The sequence below is a fragment of the Pogona vitticeps genome, chromosome 5, assembly GCF_051106095.1.
Source record: "Pogona vitticeps strain Pit_001003342236 chromosome 5, PviZW2.1, whole genome shotgun sequence".
NCBI classification, from domain to species: domain Eukaryota; kingdom Metazoa; phylum Chordata; class Lepidosauria; order Squamata; family Agamidae; genus Pogona; species Pogona vitticeps.
This window is the reverse complement of record NC_135787.1, coordinates 100,925,616-100,950,896: the sequence shown is the minus strand read 5'-3', so window position 1 is coordinate 100,950,896 and position 25,281 is coordinate 100,925,616. Positions and strand designations below refer to the sequence as shown.

Here is a 25,281-nt window from a genome sequence, read left to right as displayed (position 1 = left end):
GCTAGCTTCAGGCATTCATCCATAATAGAACTTTTTGTTTAGATCTGTGACAGGTCCTACATACATAATTTACTGTATACTGTGCGCTTCATAATTCTTTTCTATTATTATTATTAAAAAATACCATAGTCAACCAAAATTATAAAAACGTTGAGTGGTATTATATAACAGATACAAATTTTAATCAAAAACCTCAGTAGCTGGTAAATATCGGTACAGTATGTATGCTGTTCTTAATGTTGCAGTTTTTTGTAGCCGTGATGGTGTTATTTCCGAGATCTGCAGCTGCTTATAATACTGTGTGAAATTTCTTGATATTGTTCCCAAAGCTCCAATGACTATGGGGACCACCAAAGTGTGTTTCATCCACAAGTGAGATGTTTTGATTGCCAGGTCTCTGTATTTTGTTAATTTTTCCTATTCTTTATTTTCAGCTCTGGCATCCCCTGGAGTTTCAATATCAATGGTCCAGACATTTCTTTTTCTATTACTACTATGTGGTTTGTTATGTTCAAGGTATCTATCAATTTGGATTCAGAAATCCCACAATATCTTGATTTTGTCATTTTCTGACACCTTATTTACCTGATGCTCTCATGGGTATTTGGAGGCTGGCAAGTTATTTTTTTTTGCATGGTGACCAGAACATTAATTTTGCTCCTCCATTATGTCTAATTTTGTAATCTGTTTGTGCAATCTTTGGACATTCACAGATGAGGTTTGATACAAGTTTCATTCTTTTCTTGGCAGAGTCGACATTTGCTGTTAGTAGATCTTAGCTTTCATCACATTGGTTTGGAATCCTTTTTCTTGTGCAGCAAAGATCAAACCTTCGGTTTCTTAATGGTTCCAGTTTTAACCATGCCCATGTTGAATCATTATCATGCTTTCCATCAATATTTCTCAGGTGTTGTTCATGTAGTAGTTTATTTTTCCTACTGTTTAATTTATTTTCAAATTGTTGTTTGCTATATTGAGCCTTTGTTTCTGTTGTTCTCAAAATATTCTCCATTTTCACTGCCTTAAGTAATTTTTTAAACGTGTACTGATATAATAATTTAGGCTTCTTTTTTCCTCCTCTACTACCTGATGGATTTGCAATAATCCACTGCCTCCAATTTTTTGTGGTAAATATCTATGTGCATTACTTTTTGGATGTAGTGCATGATGGAGCACATGTTCTTATAGTCATGCAAATGATGTTACTGCTAGATGATCTCTATGTTCGTTTGCCAAGATGACTGAACATAAATGTTGGCAATATCTATAAATTAAAGCAGTTAGCAAACCTGATATGTTTTTTCAGCATTAAGTTGTGGATGGGGTGTGGCTATATAGTTAGAATCATAATGTGCACACAATCATATTTGAATCTTTACCACATTCACAGCCATCTGTACCTTTATGCCAAGATTTATAAAGCTTTTTTCTACCTACTCCATACCAAAATGCAAATTTCCACACTTACAGCATCCCAGTTCATCAGAACTGTCACTACAGTCAAAGTGCTCATCACATTTCTTGTTTTTCCCAATACACTGCCCACTGGCACATCGGAAGTGATCTGTTAAACAAAGCACTGTAAAAGTAGAGATCACCCACAATTAGTGAATTACAAGAATAACTGAAACAGGAAGGCAATGAAAATGCAGCATAACAATTCAAAAAATTAATACTGTCAAATACTTTATAGCTATAGTTATCAGAGTTCTAGAGCTGAGATAAAACAAGCACATTAAGTTTGAAAAATATGCAAATTGCAGGTTCTTAGGTGAGTAGCTATTTTTAGGAAAAGGCAACATTAAATACATAAAAAGATCAGGAGGAACTACTACTCCTTTCTCAAGAGTGCTCCCAGTTCCACAAAGCACCTTCCTGGCAGAGGAGAGGGGAAAAACAGAGAAAGAATGAGGATAATGGTAGTGTGAATGAGCTGACCACCATACAGCAAACTCTCTTACTTTGCATGCTTTGATTTCTTACTCTCCCTTTCACTAGTACAGTGGTGCCTCCCATAATGGGCGCTCCATTTAACGACGAATCTGCATAGTGGTGATGTTTTTGTGATCGCTTTTGCGATCACATAACGATGTTTCCTATGGGGGAAATCGCTTTGCAATGATTGGTAAGCTGTTTCGCTTACCGATTTTCGCATAGCGATGATTTTTCCCCAGCTCATCAGCTGTTCCAATATAGCCGCCGGGTAAAACAAGGACAGATTCCTCGCTTACTGGGCAGCTAAAATTGCCGCCGTATGGAGTATTCTTCACTTAAAAGGTAAGTTTTAAGCCCACAGGAACGCATTGAAGGGGGTTCAATGCATTCCTATGGGCTTTTTTATTTCGCATAGTGACGAATCCGTATAGCGATGATTTTTGCTGCACGGATTATCGTTGCTATGCAGGGCACCACTGTAGTTTCATGAAACTCATACAGAAAGAAAGGGAAGAGAAGGTTGGAAAATGGGATGAGATGATATCACACTTAGTTTTTAAGATTTCTAGCTCTTTGTGCTATAATGATATGTCTGAAAGTGTGAGAGCAATACTTGCTGAAGCTTCAAAATCCAGAGGAGCATTTTAAGTCTACTGATAGTTGGAAGATGTGGAGACATGAAGGACAGAGAATAGTGGACTTTATGTATCAAGTCTTTTTTTTCAATGAATGCAAGACATTATCAAATGGACTGATCTTCCCATTCCCTTCACCAGGTAAAGGTTCCCCTTGACATTTAGTCCAGTCGTGTCTGACTCTAGAGTGCAGTGCTCATCCCTGTTTCCAAGCCATAGAGTCAGCATTTGGCCAAAGGCAGTTTTCCGTGGTCACGTGGCCAGCGCAACTAGACATGAAACGCTGTTACCTTCCCACTGAGGTGGTACCTATTTATCTACTTGTATTTTTACATGCTTTCGAACTGCTAGGTTGGCAGGAGCTGGGACAAGTGGTGAGAGCTCACCCCATCGATCTTATGACTGCTAGTCTTCTGAACTTGCAGCACAGAGGCTTCTGCGGTTTAACCCGCAGTGCCACCATGTCCCCTTCATTTCATTTAGGCAAGGCAAATACAAATCACACTTGAATGTACATTCCTGTGCTTCCTCCTAGTCTCAGGACATCTCTACCAATAGTTGGAAGATGGGGAGCAGGCCACCTCATCCTTCCCGTTCATATAGGGATTCTAACTATTAAAATTAGAAGGGCAACAAATAATGTAACTATTAGACATCGCAAAAGCTTTAAGCCACTAAGATAAGGAGGATCAATTCATAGTAATCTGATACTACTTTCCTTGCCATGGCTCCCTCCTATGGAATCCTAGCATACATAGTTAAGTGAGGTGCTTAGAATTCTTTAATACAACATTCTAGTACTGTGGCTCTCTTTCAAGACTGGTTTTGGCATGGAAAGGGCCTAGGTCAGGACATCTTCTGCAATGACCTTGCAGGGCCAGTAAAGCAAAAATGAATCACTCCCCACAGAAAGAGAGAGATCAGAGCCAGTGTTAAGACGTTTGGTTTGCCTGAACAACAGAATTATGCTCTAACTGTTATCGAAGGACTTCACTTAAAAATCAGTACATAGTTTAGGGGTGGCTCTTGGATCCAGCATTGTCAGTGGAGGCACAGGTAGTCTCAGTGACTGAAATCCTCTTGCACAGCTTTACGCCATGCTAGTAGGAAGGTATTATCATCCTATGTTGGCCATGATTAATTTAAATTAATTGAAAGCTTCCCATCCTTTGTCATGCTGTGAAGCTCCCTAGGGCTCCCTTTTGACCTGGGGAAGCCTTTGGAAGCCTTGGCAGCAGCACAGAGAGGGGGGCACATTGTCAAACCAGACAAAATACCTTGGTTACATATATCCATACTTTGGTAACGTCTTGTTGTGATTACTGAAATTTGTATGTAGTACTGCCTTTGAAACTGGATGAGGACCAACGTTCCCTCTAATTTCTGCTAGTGATGGGCAGAGCTCCACCCTCCCCACATACAGGGGTTCGCCTGCAACTAAAAGCAACTTGGCAGCAACATTGATCTATCTGCAGTGGATTGATGAAACGCTACGTATGCACACACAGCTTAGAGGGAATGTTGGTGAGGACACATCAGATGATTTCTTAAGGAGCAAGACAGGAAAATAGGTAAGGTGTGTAGCTATAAGGAGAGGGCTTTTTAAATAAGTACTACCCTATTTGTGGCATACTTCTCCCCAAGAGACTCACCTGGTGCACATTTTGGAATTGTTGTTAAGACCAGCTAAAGACATTTTTACTTCCCCAGCATTTTAAATTATTTTAAAAAAACTGTATGTATGCTTTGAGATTTTAATATTCCAGATGTTTTTACTTTTTTTCTCTAGCTGTTTTTACTTTTATTTTTATTGTATGTTTTTGTACTTTATGGTTAGAGTTCTATTTTGAACAAAGCCTGGACAGCATTGGAATGTGAAATAAACAAATATATAAATATTATAGGACCCAGTAATGTCACTCATATACCAGTGGTACATAGAACTGTTATCTTCCAATACAATAGATGCCATTATTTATCAGCAATGCTGTACTGCATTCTGCAAAGGATGAACAGATCCACTTCTATCCAGGGCAGAAGGGAACACACACAATCTCTAAAGCCACCTCACAGCACCCCCTCCCATGAAAAAAACTATTTTTAAACTGTTTAAAAATTCACTAGTTCCACTCCTGAGGGCCTTAAGGACAAATGATTTTTGCATCAGGGCTGGTGTACAGAAAAGGGAAAAATAAAAACTGCAAACGCTGCCTAGGTGTTCCCAATTTACATTTTAAAAATGAAATGAGCCAAAATGGACATTTTTGGGCCATGTGCAGCTTTTAGAAAATATTTGGTCCCAGTGCTCCCTGAGACAGCTCATCCTGGTTCTCTGCAGAAGAATAAATGACTCCAGAAATGGCATTATTCAAAAACAATTACAGGAACATTTAAACCACTGAGCACAAACTGTCACCAAACTCCAGGTGATTGTTCTTGAGCAATGGAATGTCAAAGAACATCTGGACTACAATTCACAAAATTTAGTTTTATTCGTTGTGCCTTGAACACTGTGATTCACACCCTGGGTGATCTGCATATGTGTTGAGCCTTGTTGGAATATTCTAATCTAGAGCTTCTGCAATCAGAAAAGATACATTAGTACAAACCCCTCCCCCCCCCCCAGTATATGTACCTTGGCACCAAGGTTCTCCCTTCAGTTAAGTCAACCACCTCTTTGGAGTGAGGGCATGACAGTGGGGAGGCTGGGCTCGGATGTGTGAATCACAGAGGACCACTTGAAAAACTACAATTACAGGTAGATAACCTGTCTTTCTTCTTCATCAACTCTGTGAATCACACTCTGGGTTACTAACAAGCTGGATTACCCAGAGGAGAGTGTCAGACCAAGGTATAAGAAAGTGCAGCATGTCCAAAAGCTCCATCGGACTTCTGGCGAAAGTCTAGCCAATAGTGATTAAAAAACATGGACGGCTGTGACCATGTGGCAGATGCACAAATCTCATGGAGGGGAACCCCCCGGGGAAAGCTGTGGATTCTGCCAATGCCCTGGTAAAGTGTGGGCGAAGGGCTTGTGGCACCAGAAGATGTACAAATTGGTAGGCAAGTTGGATAACAGAGGCAACCCACTTGTATATATGCTGAGAGGTGACTTGGAGACCTTGTGATGGAGGTTGGTAGCTGACAAAAAGGCTAGGTGAATGCTGAAATGGTTTCGTGTGGACTATACAGAAAGCTAGAGCCCATCTAACATCCAAGGTTTGAAGGATGTGTTCTTGAGGAGTGGATGGAGATGGGAAGAAGGATGGAAGAACCAATGGTTGAAAGAGGTGGAACTGGGAGACAACCTTAGGAAGGAACAAAGTATCTACAAAAAGCCACACCTTGTTAGGGTAGAACCAGACATATGGGTAGTTAGACCGTAAGGCTGCAAGCTCACTGGCACATTGTGCAGAGGTGATTGCCATGAGAAATGAGGTCATAAAGGTTAGGAGATGGAGGTCCGTTGATGTGAGGGGCTCGAAAGGGTGTTGAAGAACTAGTGTCAATTACTACTGAGGTGGGGGAGGGCGTGTATCAGAGTAAATCCTTTGAGAAAATGCTAGAGAGTAGGATGATTGAAGAATTTAGAGGCTGGAGAGATTGGTGGCTGGTGTGCCACTACGGCAGAAAGATATACTTGTGATAAGAGTGATGAGGAAGTCCTGTGTGCTTAAGATGTTTAAGAAAATATAGAACAGTGCAGAGAGAAGGATTAATTGGCAACTGTGCTGTTGAGGGAGTGAAGGATTGGATTTTTTTACATTTATATATGTAGGCTCTCCTGGTAGTGGGTTTTTTTGCATAATAAATAACAATCTAGGAGGCAGAATCCTCCACGATGCAAAATGAAGTGCTGGGTGGAGGATCTGAGCCCTGTTTTGGGTGAAGAGGTGAGGCAGACGGGGAAGATGGCAAGCTTCAGAAGATAGCTGGCGAAGAGTGAGAAACCAAGGCTAGCATGGCCACCATGGGGCTAGCAGACTGCCATTGGGTTTGTCTTGCCGGAGATTGACGACCACCTTGTGGAGCAGTGGGAATGGTGGAAAGAGGTAGGTCAACGTTTTGGGCCAACGTCTGATGAAGGTGTCACCAAGGTTGTTCTTGCCAACTCCTGTGCAGGAACAATAGTGTTTGCATTTTTGGTTCATTCTGGATGCAAACAGGTTGATTGTGGGTGTCCCTCAACGAGTGCAGAGGGACAAAAACATCGTTTGGTCTAATTCCCATTGTGAGCTTGGTGTTCTTTGCGACTGAGTAAGTCTGCAAGGTTGTTGTCTTGGCCAGCTACATAGACTGCTGTGAGACATATGTGGTGAGACAGACACCACTCCCACAGGTCTACGGCAAAATATAGGAGATTTGAGGAGTGAGTACTACCCTGCTTGAGAATATAATACATTGCCATGGTATTGTCTAGACCATTTTGTTGCAGAGATGGTTTTTGAAGGCTTTGCAGGCCTTGAGGGTGGCTAGTAGTTGTAGTTCATTGATGTGAAGCATTTTCTCTCTGTGTGACCATTGGGCCTGGATCTGGAGGGATCCGCAAAGGCATTGACAGTATGGCGTGCTGCCAACATTGGTTGTTTAGCCACTGAGAGGACTTCTTGCTGAAAGGTTTGTGCCAGAATCCTTTTAACATCAGGTATTGCCTCAATCAGGGTGGACATGTCGTCGCATAAGAAGTGTTGTTACACACCCATAATCCCTTGATAGTTGGTGACTCTCATAGTAAAGGCAGCTGAGAAATAGAGCCATTGGCCCATTGCGTCTGTACGCTGACTGTCCTTGTTATGACACCTTCCATTTGGTGACTGGAGGTTTCAATGTCAAGGCAGTCAAAGTCAAATATTTGGTCTTGCGAGGCTGGGTGGCACGAAATAAGGCTGAAGTCAACATTGAAGGGGGCCCTTGTTCTTCGGAATGGGAGGGGGTGGCTGATGGATGCTGTTTTGCTCCTTCGGAAACAGCCTTGTCTCTGGCTCTGGCATGAGGCATGGACTTGCACGTTGGTTGTGCCATAGGTTTGCCTGGCTGGAAGGATTATTCCCAAAGTCAAAGTGTAAGCCTGGAAAGTTGACTGTGTAGCACCCCATGTCTGAAGTTTCTAAAGTGGGGACAGGAAGAGATCTGATGATCTTCTCAGAGACAAAAAAGGCACTTAGTGTGGCCATCGGAAACAGGGATCTTATTATTAAAGGGTCCTGAAGAGGCGGATGAACCAAAGATTTGGGGGGGGGGGGAGCTTTTCCCCAAAAGCCGAAGCAAGTAGTTGGTAGAGAAATAAGATTAAAATAATAATAAAAGGTTTTATTTTCTCTTTTTTTCAGAGAAAAAACTCATATAAACTATAAGCGAGGCTCTCAATGTGGCAGTTGAAGAGAAACTGAAGAGAGAGCTTTGGCACCAAGGTACATATGTACTATGCAGAGGGGCTTGTACCTTTTGTGATCGCAGAAGCTCTAGAATATTCTGACGAGGCTCTGCACATGTGTGGATCACCCAGGGTGTGATTCACAGAGGCCACTAAGTACTAAATTGTGTTGACCCAGATGTTCTAGGAATCCCTTAGACGTTCTTTGGATCCCACAATACTGAATATCTCCCATTCTTAGGGAAGATGCTAGAGCAGCTTGTGGCCTCTCTGCTCCAGAGGTTTCTGGATGAGACATATTATCTAGATCCATTTCAATCTGGCTTCAGGCCTGGTTATGGGGCAGAGGCAGCTTTGCTTGCCTTGGTAGATGACTTATGCTGGGAACTAGATAGGGGTTCTGTGTCCCTGTTTGTTTTGCTGGACCTCTCAGTGGCTTTCGGTACTATTGACCGTAATATCCTTCTGAGCCATCTCTCTGGAATGGGACTTGGGGGCACTGTTTTACGGTGGCTCAAGTCCTTCCTGGAGGAGAGAATTCAGAAAGTGATACTGGGGTTTTCGTGTTCAACACCTTGGCCACTGACCTGTGGTGTCCCTCAGAGTTCTATTTTGTCTCCTGTTATTTAACATTTACATGAAACTACTGGGAGAGATTATCTGGAGTTTTGGAGTTTGGTGTCACCAGTACACAGATGAGAAGAACTACCTTTCCTTGACACCTAAATCTGAGGAAGATACGTCGGCTCTAGATCAGTGTTTGGTATCAGTAATGGACTAGATGTGGGTGTATAAATTGAAGCTTAACCCAGGCAAGACAGAAGTGTTTCTGGTCAGCCAAAAGGCAGATCAAGGAATAAGGATGCAGCCTGTACTGGATGGGATTACATTCCCACTTCAAAACAGAGATGTGCAGCTTGAAGGTGCTCCTGGAATCATACCTGAGTCTGGATGTCCAGGTCTTGGTGGCCAGGAGTGGATATCCACCATTAAAACTAGTGCTCCAGCTACATCTGTTTCTTGAGAGACCTGATCGGGCAACTATGACACACGCCAGCTACAGATTCTGGCTCTGATCATCAGCTTCTTATAGCAAAACTTACAGCTTAAACTGAAGAAACCAGGAAAAACCACTAGCCTAGTCAAGTATAATCGAAACCAAATCCCTTATGAATGCACAGTGGAAGTGAAGAACAGATTTAAGGAACTAGATTTGGTGGACAGAGTGCCTGAAGAACTATGGATGGAGGCTCGTAACATAGCACAGGAGGCAGCAGCAAAAAACATCCCAAAGAAAAGGAAATGCAAGAAAGCAAAGTGGCTGTCCAATGAGGCCTTACAAATAGCAGAGAAGAGAAGGGAAACAAAATGCAAGAGAGATAGGGAAAGTTACAGAAAACTGAATGCAGACTTCCAAAGAATATCAAGGAGAGACAAGAGGGTGTTCTTAAATAAACAGTGCAAAGAAATAGAGGAAAATAATAGAAAGGGAAAAACCAGAGATCTGTTCAAGGACATTGGAGATATTTTCTTTTCGCGAAAAGATGGACATGATAAAGGACAAAAATGGTAGGGACCTCACAGAAGCAGAAGACATCAAGAAGAGGTGGCAAGAATACACAGAGGAATTATATCAGAAATATCTGGATGTTCCGGACAACCCAGATAGTGTGGTTGCTGACCATGAGCCAGACATCCTGGAGAGTGAAGTCAAGTGGGCCTTATAAACCATGGCTAACAACATGGCCAGTGGAGGTGATGGCATCCCAGCTGAACTATATAAAATCTTAAAAAATCTTGTCAAGATTCTTGTCAAGGTGCTACACTCAATATGCCAGCAAGTTTGGAAAACTCAACAGTGGCCAGAGGATTGGAAAAGATCAGTCTACATCCCAAACCCAAAGAAGGGCAGTGCCAAAGAATGCTCCAACTACTGTACAATTGTACTCATTTCACATGCCAGCAAGGTTATGCTCAAAATCCTACAAGGTAGGCTTTAGCAGTATGTGGACCAAGAACTCCCAGAAGTACAGTTGTGTTCAAAATTATTCAACCCCCACTGAAATTGAATGTTTTGGCCATTTTGACATTGATTTTGATCATTCAGTCATCTTGCTTACATTTACATGAAAGAGGCACTTGTAGGTCAGAGAAATATAACCTTAAGTTCATAATGAAATAACCACAAATGTCTTTTCTGTGCTCACATCATTATTAGTTTTTATTCAACCCCCAAGTGACATTCAATCTTAGTACTTAGTACAACATCCTTTTACAGTTATAACAGCTTTTAAACGAGAAGCATAGCTTGACACAAGTGTCTTGCAGCGATCTACGGGTATCTTCGCCCATTCTTCATGGGCAAAAGCCTCCAGTTCAGTCAAATTCTTAGGCTTGCGCACTGCAACTGCTTTCTTTAAGTCCCACCAGAGGTTCTCAATCGGATTTAAGTCTGGTGACTGCGATGGCCACTCCAAAATGTTCCAGCCTTTCCTCTGCAACCATGCTCTAGTGGACTTGGAGGTATGCTTGGGATCATTGTCCTGTTGAAAGGTCCAACGTCTCCCAAGCCTCAGGTGTGTGACGGACTGCATCACATTTTCATCCAATATCTCCTGGTACTGAAGAGAATTCATGGTACCTTGTACACGCTGAAGCTTCCCTGTACCTGCAGAAGCAAAACAGCCCCAAAGCATTATTGACCCTCCGCCATGCTTCACAGTAGGCAAGGTGTTCTTTTCGTCATATGCCTTGTTCTTCCTCCTCCAAACATAGCGTTGATCCATGGGCCCAAACAGTTCTAATTTTGTTTCATCAGTCCACAGAACACTATCCCACAACTTTTGTGGTTTGCCCACATGACTTTTGGCATACTGCAGTTGACTCTTCTTATTCTTGGGGGTGCGCCTGGGGGTTCTGGCATGGAGACCTTCATTACGCAGTGTGCGCCTTATTGTCTGAGCTGAAACTTCTATACCCACATCTGACTAATCTTTTTTCAGTTCCTCAGCAGTCACACGGGGACTTTTCACCACTCTACGCTTTAGGTAGCGCACAGCAGTCGAAGTCAGCATCTTCTTTCTTCCACGACCAGGTAGCATTTCAACAGTGCCCTTTGCCTTGAATTTGTGAATGATGCTTCCTATGGTGTCTCTTGGTATGTTTAACTTCTTTGCAATCTTCTTATAGTCATTGCCCTTCCTGTGAAGACAAATCACCTCTTCTCTTGTCTTCCTGGACCATTCTCTTGACTTCACCATGTTTGTAATCACACCAGTAAATGTCTAGAAGGAGCTGAGTATCACAGTCATTTTAAAGCTGCCTAATTGGTGCTTATTATGCTTGACTGGTGCTCGGTGACATCCACAGGTGTTTTCAATACCTGATCGAAAACACCTGAATGAACCTCTCTTCTTCAGAGTGGTAGTCTTTAAGGGGTTGAATAATTGTGGCAATGAAGAAACCACAAAAGAAACATTTACTACTGTATTACATAAACAATTGATGTTATTTTAGTTGCATTTGGTTCTTTAAAACGTCCTTGTAGGATTTCATTCTGAATACAATTCCAAATGTACACTATAGTCCCTAAACCCCTTTACAGCATTGGGGGTTGAATAATTTTGAACACAACTGTACAAGCTGGATTCTGAAGAGGCAGAGGAACTAGAGACCAAATTGCTAACATGCGCTGGATTATGGAGAAAGCCAGAAAGCTCCAGAAAAACATCTACTTCTGCTTCATTGACTATCTAAAAGCCTTTGACTGTGTGGAGCACAGCTAACTATGGCAAGTCCTTAAAGAAATGGGAGTGCCTGACCACCTTATCTATCTCCAGAGAAATCTATATGTGGGACAGGAAGCAACAGTTAGAACTGGATATGGAACAACTGATTAGTTCAAAATTGGGAAAGGAGTATGACAAGGCTGCATATTGTCTCCTTGCTTATTTAACATATATCCAGAATACATCATGCGAAAGGCTGGACTGGAATGAAGATTGCCGGAAGAAGTATCAATAACCTCAGATATGAAGATGATCCCATCTGATGGCAGAAAGTGAGGAGGAATTAAAGAACCTTTCAATGAGGGTGAAAAAGGAGAGCGCAAAAAAAGGTCTGAAGCTCCACATCCAAAAAACTAAGATCATGGCCACTGGTCCCACCATCTCCTGGCAAATAGAAGGGGAAGATATGGAGGCAGTGACAGATTTTACTTTCTTCAGCTCCATGATCACTGCAGATGGTGACAGAAGCCACAAAATTAAAAGACACCTGCTTCTTGGGAGGAAAGCGATGACAAACCTTAACAGCATCTTAAAAAGCAGAGACATCACCTTGCCAACAAAGGTCCGCATAGTCAAAGCTATGGTTTTTCCAATAGTGATGTATGGAAGTGAGAGCTGGACCATAAAGAAGGCTGACCGTCGAAGAATAGATGCTTTTGAATTGTGGTGCTGGAGGAGACTCTTTGAGAGTCCCCTGGATTGCAAGGAGATCAAACCTATCCGTTCTGAAGGAAATCAACCCTGAGTGCTCACTGGAAGGACAGATCCTGAAGTTGAGACTTCAATACCTTGGCCATCTCATGAGAAGGCTCCCTGGAAAAGATCCTGATGTTGGGAAAATGTGAAGGCAAGAGGAGAAGGGGAGACAGAGGATAAGATGGTTGGATAGTGTCATCGAAGCTACCAACATGAATTTGACCCAACTCTGTGAGGCAGTGGAAGACACGAGTGTGCTGTGGTCCATGGGGTCACGAAGAGTCGGACAGGACTTAACGACTAAACAACAACTAATGGAAAGTACAAGGAAACTTCAGCAGGTCCAAATGCAATAGCCAGATTGCTGATGGGGGACTTGTTACAGGGATCACATAACTCCCCCATCAGTTTCTGGGCAAAATTCAAAGTGCTGGTTTTAACCTATAAAGCCCTAAATGGCCTGAATCCAAGCTATCTCAAAGACCGTATGTCCCATTATGAGCCAACTCAGGTATAAGATAATCAGGAGAGGCCTTTCTCTCTCAATTGTGCCACCTTCACAGGTGAATCTGATGGGGACACAGGATAGAGCCTACTCTGTTGCTGCTCCCAGACTTTGGAACTCTCTCCCACAGGAGGCCAGACTGGCCCCCATCTTTGCTGTCCTGTAAGCAGGCAAAGACCTTTCTCTTCATGCAAGCCTTCCCTAAGTAACTAGCTACCTGTTGCATGATTTTTAGATGGATTGTTACACATTACTGCTTTCACTGGATTTTTAGTATTACTTCTATTTTACATTTTTGTCTTTTCCATTTCTTAGAGTGGCATTTTTAACATATATATTTGTATACTTATTTTTCTTAGCTTTAATATCGTCTTTTAATGACAATATTATACTCATTGTTCTTAGCTTTAAATATTGTCTTTTAAGGTTGTTAACCACCATTGTATATTCATTGTTTTCAACTTTAAATATTGTATTTCAATATTGTAAGCTGCCCTGGGTGCTTTTCAAAGAGAAAGACAGGGTAAAATATTTTAAATAAGGTAAAAAACATGAAACCTTGATAAAAGAAGAGATGACCATGCCAGTTTAATTGCAAATCAATCCCATGGGACTTGTACAAGACCAAGTCATTTCCTTAATTATTATTAATTTACTAAACTAATCTATATTTCAGGATGGCGTTGAAGCTGTGCAAAGAGTGAAACAGCAATGTTCAGTGCCAAGAGGCTAGTAGCTACAGGATGATTATGGCTGAAGACTAGCATCTGGATCTCGCAGCATGCACCAAGTGGGCTAGTTTGTGGGCTCTGTTGACCAGAAGAGACACAGTAGCTGTAACTGAGTCTAGACAGACATCTCTGTCATCTGAAGAGAAGACTTGTTTATGGAGGGGAAGGGTCAGGCAGATATAAGAGTGGGGGGCCATGCAGGATCTCACCACCAAAAGCTAATCGTTGACACATGGAAATACATTGATTCTTTGGCCCTCATGAATGCTACCACTGGAGCTATATACTTTATAAAGACATGAGGGTGACAAGACAAGACTGAAAAGTAGGATGTTTAACTGGTATATCTAGTGGCCTAAAATGAAGTGTGGATACTGTCTATGAGAGGGTTGTATGGCCACCTGAAAGCTGACATCCTCGAGGTTTGTGGATGCAAACCATATGCTATGGATTGGAGAGGAACGATGGAAGATAGTGTGACTATCCGAAACTTCCAAGGATGGATGTACTGGTTGTTGTGGGTTTTTCGGGCTCTTTGGCCATGTTCTGAAGGTTGTTCTTCCTAATGTTTCACCACTCTCTGTGGCCGGCATCTTCAGAGGATAGGAGTAGCACTCTGTGCTCTGGCAAGGGGGAAGGAGGGGGATGGATATACTGATTGATATCCCAGAGGCCCAGACCGGGGCTGAGTCCCCTTGTCCTATTTTGGGATAATGAAGTAATATGGCGATAGAGACATGTTACACATTGCATTCTTCCTGAGGAGAGCTGTGATTATGAGACAGCTTGATACAGTGTAAGCGGCCAAATGAGGAAAGGCATGCTGCATACCCTACATAGATGATGGTCAAAAACCCATCTGTTGCTAGTGATGGATTGGCCCAAAGAAAGGTGAGGGAAACCACTAATGGAGGTATGAGCAGTGCTTTGAGGGAGTGTTGATCTTCTTTGGGTGTCACTGTCTGGTAGGGTTTGGGGTGGAAGTACTCTATGCCATGAAATAGAGGGTTTGGTGTCTGACTGAGAAGTAAACAGTGGGGTTCAATTTCTGGAGAATGTATGATGAGACTTCCTCCATAACTGCCTGGTTGGGGCAAAGGCTTGATGCTGACTATGGAAGCTCATTTTCCGTGCCATTATGTGAGTTTTTACTAACTGGTCCCTGAATTCACTTCTTTTTACACTGAACAGGCCCTGTCCATCAAAGGCCGTATCCTTGATCCAGACTTTTCTCCTTTCCGTATCAACTCGTGAACTGCCAATTCATCAGTTGCTTCTGGGACTGGGAACTTCAACTATTATAAAGCTGGGTTTTGAGTGATGGAAGAGGAATGAGCCCCGGCCTCCTGAATGCGGCAGAGGTTTTTGATTTTGCATGATGTGGGTGGCACAGGTGATGGCTCAGCTCAGGATTATTTAATGAGGGAGGACAGTGTGGGCAGGAATGGCAAAAGAACAGGTGTAGCAGCTGGTGGGCTTTGATACCTGGGTCAACTATAGGAGCAGGAGGCTCCCTGTAATCCCAGTTATAGGGATTTTGCTATATGTAGGATATTTTCTGTGTATGAGCACAAATTGTCAGAAGGTGACAACAGAGTGGTTCTCCTAAAATGTTGTCTGATGAAAATGCAAAGGGCAAGGGGGAGGGAGGCAAAAAAGTATTATTGCAAAAACCAGGTTCACTGTCAGATCAAGAAGCAGCATCTTCTGTAGTTGTCCTGCACTGCTGATGCTGAAAGCAGTGACAGGGCAATGCCTGGGCAAAAGAAAGCACTCTAAGCTGGGGAGCAGTCGGTATTACAGTCTATGTTGTAGTATAAGCTGGATGCACGATCAGGATGGAAACCAGTGATGCTGATGATGAGGGATGCTGGATTGAAACTTGATATACCAAGAGAGTTGAGGCAATATGGCAGTGTGGTCACCCAACAGTAAGTAGTTCTACTGGTAGTGACAATATGGAGATCAGGATTGGTGGTGGGGCAGGTAAGAATGCTGGCAATACCAATGTGATCACAGATGCTTGTGATACCAGTGATGACTCTGTCACCAATATGAGTACAGAGAAGGTGGAAGTATTGGGGTGGATACCAATACTGAAGAGAGTCTTGATGTCACTAACAATGTCAGAACCTGGTCTCCTGTTGTGGATGACAAGGGACTGAAGCTCAAGGCCCTTGCAAAGTTCAGGGTTGCAAACCAGGGTTGCCAAACACAGAGGCCAGTTGCTTCTAATAACAAGGTTCTGAAAGAGTGAGATCCCTGATATCGTCCCCTGAGATTAAGCTGAGATAGGCTTTGTCCAACAGCAAGGTGGAAAATTGTTTTTGGTTCAAGGAGATCAAAGCCATAGATGGAGCGTGCAGAGATGAGGTTAAGGGCCATGCTAGGGTCAACAGCAAAGATGACTGTAGTCAGCAATTCAGGGAGAAGTCAGTAATGGACTCAGAGCCTGTTCCAGGGTCAATACAGGCAACGTGAGAGGCTGGAGAGAGAGGAGTCATCAGAGTTAAGTCCTAACAAAGTGTTCATATCATCAGATTGAGATGAGGAAGCAAGAAAAGAGTAATCAAGAAAGAGGTCTGGGTTGATTCTGGCAAAGTTGGATACACTGATGATGAGGAGGTAGAACGGACAAAAGGCATGGAGACAGATTTTGTATGCTTTGTGTTCTTATCATTGGAGAGATCAACTTGAGATGCTGACTTGTGTATCTTAGAATCAATCTTTGGCTTAAAGGAAGAAACAGCCCTGCCTGATGCTGAAAGTGGGGATTTCAGTATCAAGTTGGACTTGGTGATTAGTGTTGGGTGACTAAAAATGGTCCCTGGAATACAACAAATGACTTCTTGGATAAAGGTGCCTTGCAGATTCCAGAGGAAGACAGAATGCAGGGGGTTATTTTGGGCCACCTGTTCTGCTTCTTTCAATACTTTCCCCAAAAGAAGTTCCTTAATTTAGCATGTTGGAAGTCTCAAGCTCTTCATAAACTCTCTGCAGATTGTGCAGGACTGAATAAAGTGAGATTCTCTGAGGCAAAAAAAAAAGGCATTGGGAATCAGTCTGTGAGAGCGATGCTTTTCCCCAGTTGATGCACTTTTTGAAAAGTGACATGGAGAACATAGGCCTGAGTGGAGCCTGCTAAATGAGGAACAGATCAGGAGATGAGAGATGGTGGATCAAAGCAAAAAGAAAAATAATGGAGGCTGGAAAAGACAAAAGGGAGACAAAATGCTGGATTAAGAGAAAAGCTCAGCTAACAGCTGCTTATTCCTATGAGGTTACTTTGGTGTCAGACAAAAAAGGAACTGAGGGGAAATGGTTTGGCTCACTGGAGTATGTGCATTAGTGTGGGCAGTGCTATTGCCAAAACTGCTAGCTCTAGAATGTTCCGAAGACTGTGCACAGACACAGAAGCCCATTTGTATGATCTATGGAGACCATGAAGAAGAAAAAGTAAACAACAACAATCTGCAATATTAAGAACAGCATATATACTATGTTGATATTTAATAATTAGTTTTTTGATTAAAGCTTGTATCTGTTATATAAAACCAGTCAATGTTTTTATAATTTTGATTGAGTGTGCCAGGTATTTTTGAATAATAATCTGCAAATCATCCTCATCTTAGAACAGAAGAGGTGGAAGGGAGTCTATGGATCAGCGAGTCTAGCCTTGCCAAGGCACACTGGGAAATCCAATTCCCAACCTCTGGCTCCACAGCTAAACCACTGAGCTATTACATGTGAGTACCTTACTTCACTGTGCTCAGCATATCTCTTGAGTTCTGGCCATTTCTCACGTAATGAAGTGACAGTAATACAATTTCCAAGTCTTTACTCTTGGAAACTGCCATGGATGGAAGATATCTCTGGAAACAAGGAGATAACTGTACTGCGGCAAACAGACTTTGAGCCTTGGGCCCTGGGTTTCTGGAAAACATAACCTTGGTCGCTTATTGCCTTAATCCTTCTTGGTGCAATTCTCCCACAAGCCTGGTGATACTGCAGAGCTGTCCTTTCCCACTAAGATGGGGTGTTCATGGTTTGCATTGTTTCCTCATGCACTTCTTCCTTTAGGCTTCTTTTCTATCCTCACTATACGTTGTGTGGTAACTGATGGAAAAAGATAAAATAAGCTGAATAAAGAAGAACGGTAGCACTTTGCCAATACCTTATTACTTAGATTTAGATCTAAGCAGGATTGGAATAGGCAGGGGACTGCAAAGACAAGTATGATTTGATCCCTGCTTTTAGGAATAAGGGAGACAGTCAGCCTATTTATAGCTACCCTTCACCACTGTAGGGAGAACACTACTGTTTCCTGAGTATACTAGAAGATTATTCATTGTTTGAAACAAGCTTGTGTTCCCACTCTTACAAGTTTTTCTATGTTGGAAATAATCATACCTTCACATTTCTTTTCATCTGAGCTATCCTGGCAATTTGGTTCTCCATTGCACTGAAGGGCTCGATCAATGCACTGTCCACTCTCACACTGGAACTGGGACTCTGAACACACAGGACAATTCTTTTCATCACTAGCATCTTCACATTCTGTGAATCCATCACAGCGCCAGGCTACAGGAATGCAATCAATCTCCCCTGTGAAACATGTGAAATGTTGCGGGGAGCAGGTTGGTGGCTCTGTTATTAAAAAAAAGAAGTTTGGTAGCTTTTTTTTCCTGCAGGAAAGTTAAAAGTCACATTTCTAGAAAACAAATTACTTTGTTTGAATTGCACATGGATGGACAACCAACCTCTAAAAGGTGGTGGGGAACCTTTGGCCCTCAAGATAACAATAACTCCCCATAATGCATCATCATCGGCCAGGCTGCACAAGGCCAAAGCGAAGCGGTACTCAGTATGTGGGGGTCATAGGTTTTCAGCCCTGCTCTACACAGACTGAACATTAGTGTCAGATCTACACAATGGAACTGACACAATCACCAATGTGTGCATATCAGGATCTACCTGGCATTCTGAGATGGACTTTTAAAGTTGCTCTTTAGTTCTTGTTTATTGTTTATCATGACTACTTGTCTATACAGTTTTTCTTCATATTGCTGTTCAACTGTGCACCCTGTTCTAAATAAATCTTCATAAAATGCTTTTAAAAAGACTAACATCTAAGGATTTAAAGCAATCTGTGTGATACAAACAACCACAATCCCCGTAAATAATGACACTATCTATATATTAGTGCCTGCAAAGAGCAGTCATTAGGATTGTTTCATCTCCTGAAATGCTTTTTAACTTTTCTGTCAGTATGCAGACCTGGGCAAAGTGCGGCCCTCCAGATGTTGCTGAACTGCAAATCCCAACATTCCTCACTGTGTGGGCTAGGCCCAACACACTTTTGTTTTACAAAATTGCTAGTGCAGGGCCCTAGATCTGAATTTGCACTCTAGTGTGGGAAGAACAGGGCAGCTTTAGCAAATGTAGGAAATCTGAAACTACAACAAAAATATAAATCTTACACTTCAAGGCAAAACTATGCATAACAGGAAACACACAGCTTGGCTATGAGAAGGCACCTACATGTATTCTTACATAGGCCTCATGAAAGAGTATTTTTTAAATATATAACTGGATATATAGGAAAGAAAACAAAAACTGACCTAATGGAACAGAAAAAGGTTCATCTAGTCCAGTTCTCACAGCAACTACAGATATGCCTTTGAAAGCACAGATCAGGTCAGATTTGCAGTTTCAAAGTGCCCATGTCTTCTTGTTTAGGCATTGCAAGCTAAAGGCATTGCAGGTAGAAGCAAAAATGGCAGTAGTCTACAAGGGACTAAGATATTCAGCATTAAAATTGCAGTTCTGGAGCCCAGATCTCAAGAAGGAACACTCATTTTGGTTTTGCTTGTGCCATAAATCCTGTACTGTATCTTGGACATAAATTTCAGTTGGATATTAATGTTACTGCATTTAGTACAAAGAAGTTGTGTTCATCAAGACAACTCACATACCAATGTTCTACAATAATTCTATATGAAAACTTTAAAATGGATATAACATACAGCAGATGGATGGATCATGACTCAGCGTCTAGTTATGTGCTTTCTACAGTTGCACTCAGTCAGTCTTGTTTTAGAGATCCCCTCACCCCATTGCTACTGCTATCTCAATGCAGCTGTTCACACTTCGTTAACATGAATGTTACTACTGGCCTTGTGGAGTCTTAAGTGCAGAAATTTTCCTCTCTTATAAGAACAAAACCAAAACCAAAACCAAATGCTTTTTAAAAAGCCAAGTGGTTCCATTTTTAGCCTAGAATTTAATGCCTTGGAAAAACACGTCTGGATTATCTTGTTCCAATGTGCCACTGCCTCATTCATATCATTGCTTGCTATGCCAGCTGTTGCTAGATTTTTAGGTGATACACAGTACACTGGCAAGGATTTTTGACTTCCAGTTGTGTAACAGTAACAAAATGCCTACATTTTACTGCTGAAATGAACAAAACTTGAGGTAACAGGAGCAGTTTTTTAAATGGAAGGACTACAGAATCAATTCAGCTCTAGTATTCAAACACAAATTATTGAAAATTCTTGAAATGTAAATTTGTACACTTCTAGAGCAATCTTGCAACTCATTAGACTCTGTAGAAGCCTCTCATTAAACAATCTTCCCTATAGACTCCTGGAGTGATTCCCAGGAAGCAGTGCAACTGAAGGGGCGTTCCCTTCTTCTTCCTCACTGATCTTTTTTCCTTCTGATTTTTCCTCTCTCAGTCCCATAATTCTGCCTAGTGGATTCTGGGTGAGTTCTAGGGCTAGAAATCCTTACAATCTCAAAGTCCCTTCTCTAGAAGGTTTCAGAGGCACAAAGGAAACACTGAACTGCCTTTAAAACATACAATAGCTTCCTACTGCAGAAAATGTATCCATTAATGAGGGCATGAAGAGAGTTTACAGGGCTTATATTAGAGGTAACCTGGTTAGACAGTGCTTGCTCAGATGTAATGGTAGATATGCTTAAAGCTGAAAAAGAAGAAAAGGCTGCATTCAGATTAGAAGCAGGAAGAAGAAGTATATGAACAGAAAGTTTACTCTTAACCATGGTCAAGAAATCTGTAACAGAATGACTGGACCAAACCACTGAATTAGACTTTGAAAATTACTATGCTCTGAAACGTTCTTATCACACCTACCAACCTTTTCCTGCAATCCAAACGCTGAAGAAGTAAGGAAATAAAGCTTATTACAAATGGATGATGGTTAATGTCTAATATGAGAAATACCGCCTATACTGCCTATATAAAGGTTTTCTCATACAGCATGTTTCAGGTTCTGAGCTATAAAACAGAAAACTCTGCCAATTTTTTAAAAGCCTTACCTCCACAGGAAAGTTCATCCTGAAGCAAAACAAGGTGCACTGGGCAAGAACAGCGTGTGGTTCCATCACCTTTCACAATACATATGTGTGAACAACCACCATTATCTTGGGAACAGGGGTGCTGCCCTGTAGAGCCATAAAAGAGTAGAAAACTATGCTTAATGTGTTACAACTTTTTTAAAAAATTAAAGACAGTCTACTGGCTTACCAGTCAGGTTCTACAGGGCCTCCTCAGATACTCAGAAACCTCACATCATAATACCTCTTGAAAGCCATGGAAACAAAGGTAAAACTTAAATTTGAAAGAGGATCTAACAGAGTTCAGCATTAGAACCTATTTTCAATGCTGTGCTTTCTTTATGGAAATATGAATAACATTTTATTTATTATTTACTTATTTAAAATATGTTTACCCCACCTTTCTCCTTAAAAACAACCCAAGGTGGCTTGCTTATATCATTATAAGACAATATTTAAAAGCTAAAAACAGCAAGTATACAAATATTTAAAACAATGGTTCCCCACCTTTTAAAACTTGCATACCCCCGGCAGCCTATTTCCATAAACTGTACCCTTCATATTAGCAAAATGTTTGTAATTAATATGGCTGCAGTTATTTTAATTTTATATGTTGCAACTGTAAATAAATAGCCTGATAATGGCATTAAAAAGCAATGGGATAACAACGTGAGCAAACAGTGCATATATATTCACTTTAAAACTCAAAAATGCTATGAATTCAAGTAAATACATCACAGAAGACCAAGAAGAACTTACTCATTGAACACAGCTCACAGGACTGACTGAGGTGCCCACATGTATACACCAGTACTGGCACAACAGCACTCAAATGTTTGTGAAGCAGAGAAGAGAAAAAGCTGAGCCTGTGAGGGTGTGTCACCAAGCATGTATGCTGTAGCAGTGTATTCACAACATACTGTTTAGGGAGGGATTCCCCCACATTCACCAAAATAACAAAATGAGGGAACATGGCTTTTCCCAAGGGTAAATAATGAAGAAAAACCATTCCACCTTTCATCATAACATTCAACTAATTTTAAAGCAAAGTGTGCTGCTTATACTGCCCCATAGCACTTAAAGGACTCTCTAGACAATTTACAATTTAATTATGGAGGCTACACTTTGCCCCCTGACTATAAGCTAGGCACTCATTTTACCAACTTCGGAAGGATGGAAGGCTGAGTGAACCCTGAGTTGACTACCTGGGAATGAACTCGGGTTGTGAGCAGAGTTTTGGCTGCAGTGCAGCAGTTTAACCACTGTGCCACAAGGCTTAATTTAACTTTACTGTACAACTTTTGTTTGTATCTTGTCTTACACTGTTGATGTATGCGCATTTTCCTGCCTTTATTCAATTTTTTCATGTATTTCTATATATCCTGGTTCATACATCTGGGGGTGTGCATGCCCCAGTTGGTAATCATTACTTAAAAAGAATCAACATATATGGCACTAAACAAAATTCACACACACACACACACACACAGAGAGAGAGAGAGAGAGAGAGAGAGAGAGAGAGAGAGAGAGAGATTCAAGCAACAAGGTATAACACTCCATTTAAAACCCCTCTCGAATAGCCAATCACTAAGGGAAAGCCTGTCTGAAGAGAAAGGTTTTTGCCTCCTTTCAGAAGAGCAGCAAAGATGGACCCAGCTTGGCCTCCTGTGGAAGGGAGTTCCAGAGTCTGGGAACAGTAATAGAGAACGCCCTGTCCCATGTCTCTAGCAAATGTACCTGTGAAAGTAGTGGGGATTTAACAACCAACTGTGCTCAGAATAACTCTTCATTGTGTCAACCAAATCAAATGTCAGAATGTTTGGCATAAGGGAGGATAGAAGGGCTAAATTCCCCCTTCAAAACTGCTGCCTAAAATAAATGAATTTAAATCAATGGGACTTAAGTCATAATTAACAAGAGTTTTTATTTCAATGGCTGACTCCAGGTAGAGCTAATATTATATTTAGCCTTAAGTCATCTAACAACATCTTGTTCATTTTGCTTTCAAAACAACAGAATGGGTAAAGGAATACCAACTTGATGTTTATTTTTTATCTCCTGATGTCTTCCATGTATATCTTTGGAAGACTTTTGTTTCAGGAATGTTGGTTTTAGACTTACATATTTTAAAATGTTTTCAAATTGTTTTAAACTTTTTTTAAAGCTTAATATGTGTTTTTAAATGTGATATTTATATGGTGTTTTAAAATCTTGTTTTATCTGCTGTGAGATGCATTGGGGATGCATATGGGGAAAAAGGTGGCATATAAATAATATAAATAAAATAAAGTAAAATAATAAATATCTGGCAGGGAGGCATTAAGAGTAATAGCTGACTGGTGGGCACATGCTAGGTACTGTATCTAGAATATTGTGGGAGAGGCTATTGCCACTAGATTAGTATTTTCCTGGCAGTCATAACTATACTTTAAAACCAAACTGCTGAGTTACAGCAATGATCCTGAACTGACCACTGGATGTGTATACCCAACTCAGAGTGAGTCAGACCCTTCATATATCTACAGTATGTTAAGTGATGATATCAGGGTGGGAACTGAAAATATCTGCATGCTAAACAGGTGCTCTGTGAATGGGATATCCACTTTGAACTCAAGTGTTCTTCCTTGGATTCTAAGTTTTAATAGTTTATAAAAAGATCTGGTTGTGTTAAACAAGACAGCCTCACTAACAATCATTACCACCTAGCGGCAACAAAAATGTTCCTTTTTATGTAATACAGTAAGAAGAAAACATGAAACTGAATTCACTTAATCATGCATTGCTTTCTTCACATTATAATTCTGTCCTAATTTATATTCTGCTTTACATTCATGCAACCAAAATAGTACAAGTAACCACATGGGTAGTTATTCAAATAAATAAGGCTGCTGATTCAAGGTTGTTGTATCAAGTACCTTCAAAGCATTCACTGGGCCTAAGGAAGCAAATGTTTTCTTGGATCAAGACATTTGGTTTGCACTAGGCTGTTGAACTATGGTGATATGTAATAACAAAGAAATTGCTTTATGACAAATAATGCTTAACAATAGGCTCTTCTTCCCCACAATATCACATGGCACTTACTAAACTCCTGCATGTTGAGTTCTTTAACTGCGTGGATATCACTTAGTTGGGCAATACGAGCCTGAACTTTTGTACGTCCCTCTTGACGGGTCATATCAATTTTTTCAATCATCTGTTGATGCCTATCAATCCAGTAGAGCCAGTTTTCAAATACAGTCAGACCTATAGGTTGTAGTATGTTGGAGTCTTCTAAAACTATTCGATTGGCACCTGTGAAAGAGGAAAAAAAAGGGGTGCTGAGAAACTGAAAAATACTGAGGACATTGTCCAATGACTTATTTTGTATTCATTTTGTATAATAAGATTTTTTACTGTTATTGCAAACTGCATCTAGGATTAGAGTCAGAGCTCCAATGAATCTGATGGTTTCAAGTGCTTCTTCCCACACAGCTTTAGCAGAAAGCCCAGTCCACTACAGAATTCTGTATGGATATTTTAGAACTTTAAACAAGTTATTTATTTATTTATTGATTGATTGATTGATTGATTGATTGATTGATTGATTGATTGATTGATTGATTTGATTTGATTTGATTTGATTTGATTTATATCCCACCCATCTGGTCTGGTCGACCACTCTGGGCGGCTTACAATAAGAAAATCAGTTACATTCATCTGTATCAACATATTTTCATTCCACACAAAAAAAGTTCTAATTAGACAAGGGTGGCTGGTAAAGAACAAATCCTGTTATAAATTTTCTTCTTACATTTTAATTGCATTATCCAGTGTTAAATATATTTGAATCCTACCTGCTTTCTTCAAGTAGGGCATAATTGACCAACCAGTCTAATTTATTTATTTATTTATTTGTTTATTGGATTTCTATCCCGCCCATCTAGACCAAAGGTTTACTCTGGATGGTTTACAAATTTAAAAACAAAACCAAAAAATATATATTATAGATCCAAGGTGGCGAAAGTATAAGAAATTAAGATATGGCAGGAGGGAAAGCCTGCCCAAATAGCCAGGTTTTAAGTTTATTCCTGAAAACAACCAGAGAGGGAGCCGGGCGGATCTCCACTGGGAAATTGTTCCAAAGGCGAGGGTCCACTGCTGAGACGGCCCTGTTCCTCATTCTTTCCTTCCGGACCTCGCTCGGCGTTAGGCCCCTCAGCCGCCTAGCCTGGCAGGAACGAGTGGCTCTGGCAGAACTGAGTGGGAGAAGGCT

General features: G+C 41.1%; 1 protein-coding gene across 2 annotated transcripts in view; it reads right to left on the bottom strand.

Annotated features, from left to right (window-relative positions):
* The window catches only part of LRP6 (LDL receptor related protein 6), a 161,112-nt gene that overhangs the window by 11,448 nt on the left and 124,383 nt on the right, over positions 1-25,281 (bottom strand). Inside the window, exons 16-19 of one of the 2 annotated variants that reach the window (XM_020785777.3) lie at positions 24,111-24,320; positions 21,009-21,134; positions 18,075-18,311; positions 1,469-1,579 (exon numbers count right to left, since the gene is read on the bottom strand). In XM_020785777.3, coding sequence (XP_020641436.1) covers positions 1,469-1,579; positions 18,075-18,311; positions 21,009-21,134; positions 24,111-24,320 — 684 coding nt within the window. Of the gene's footprint in view, positions 1-1,468; positions 1,580-16,210; positions 17,781-18,074; positions 18,312-21,008; positions 21,135-24,110; positions 24,321-25,281 lie in introns of those variants that run through there. The other variant, XM_073000909.2, reaches the window with a different exon arrangement.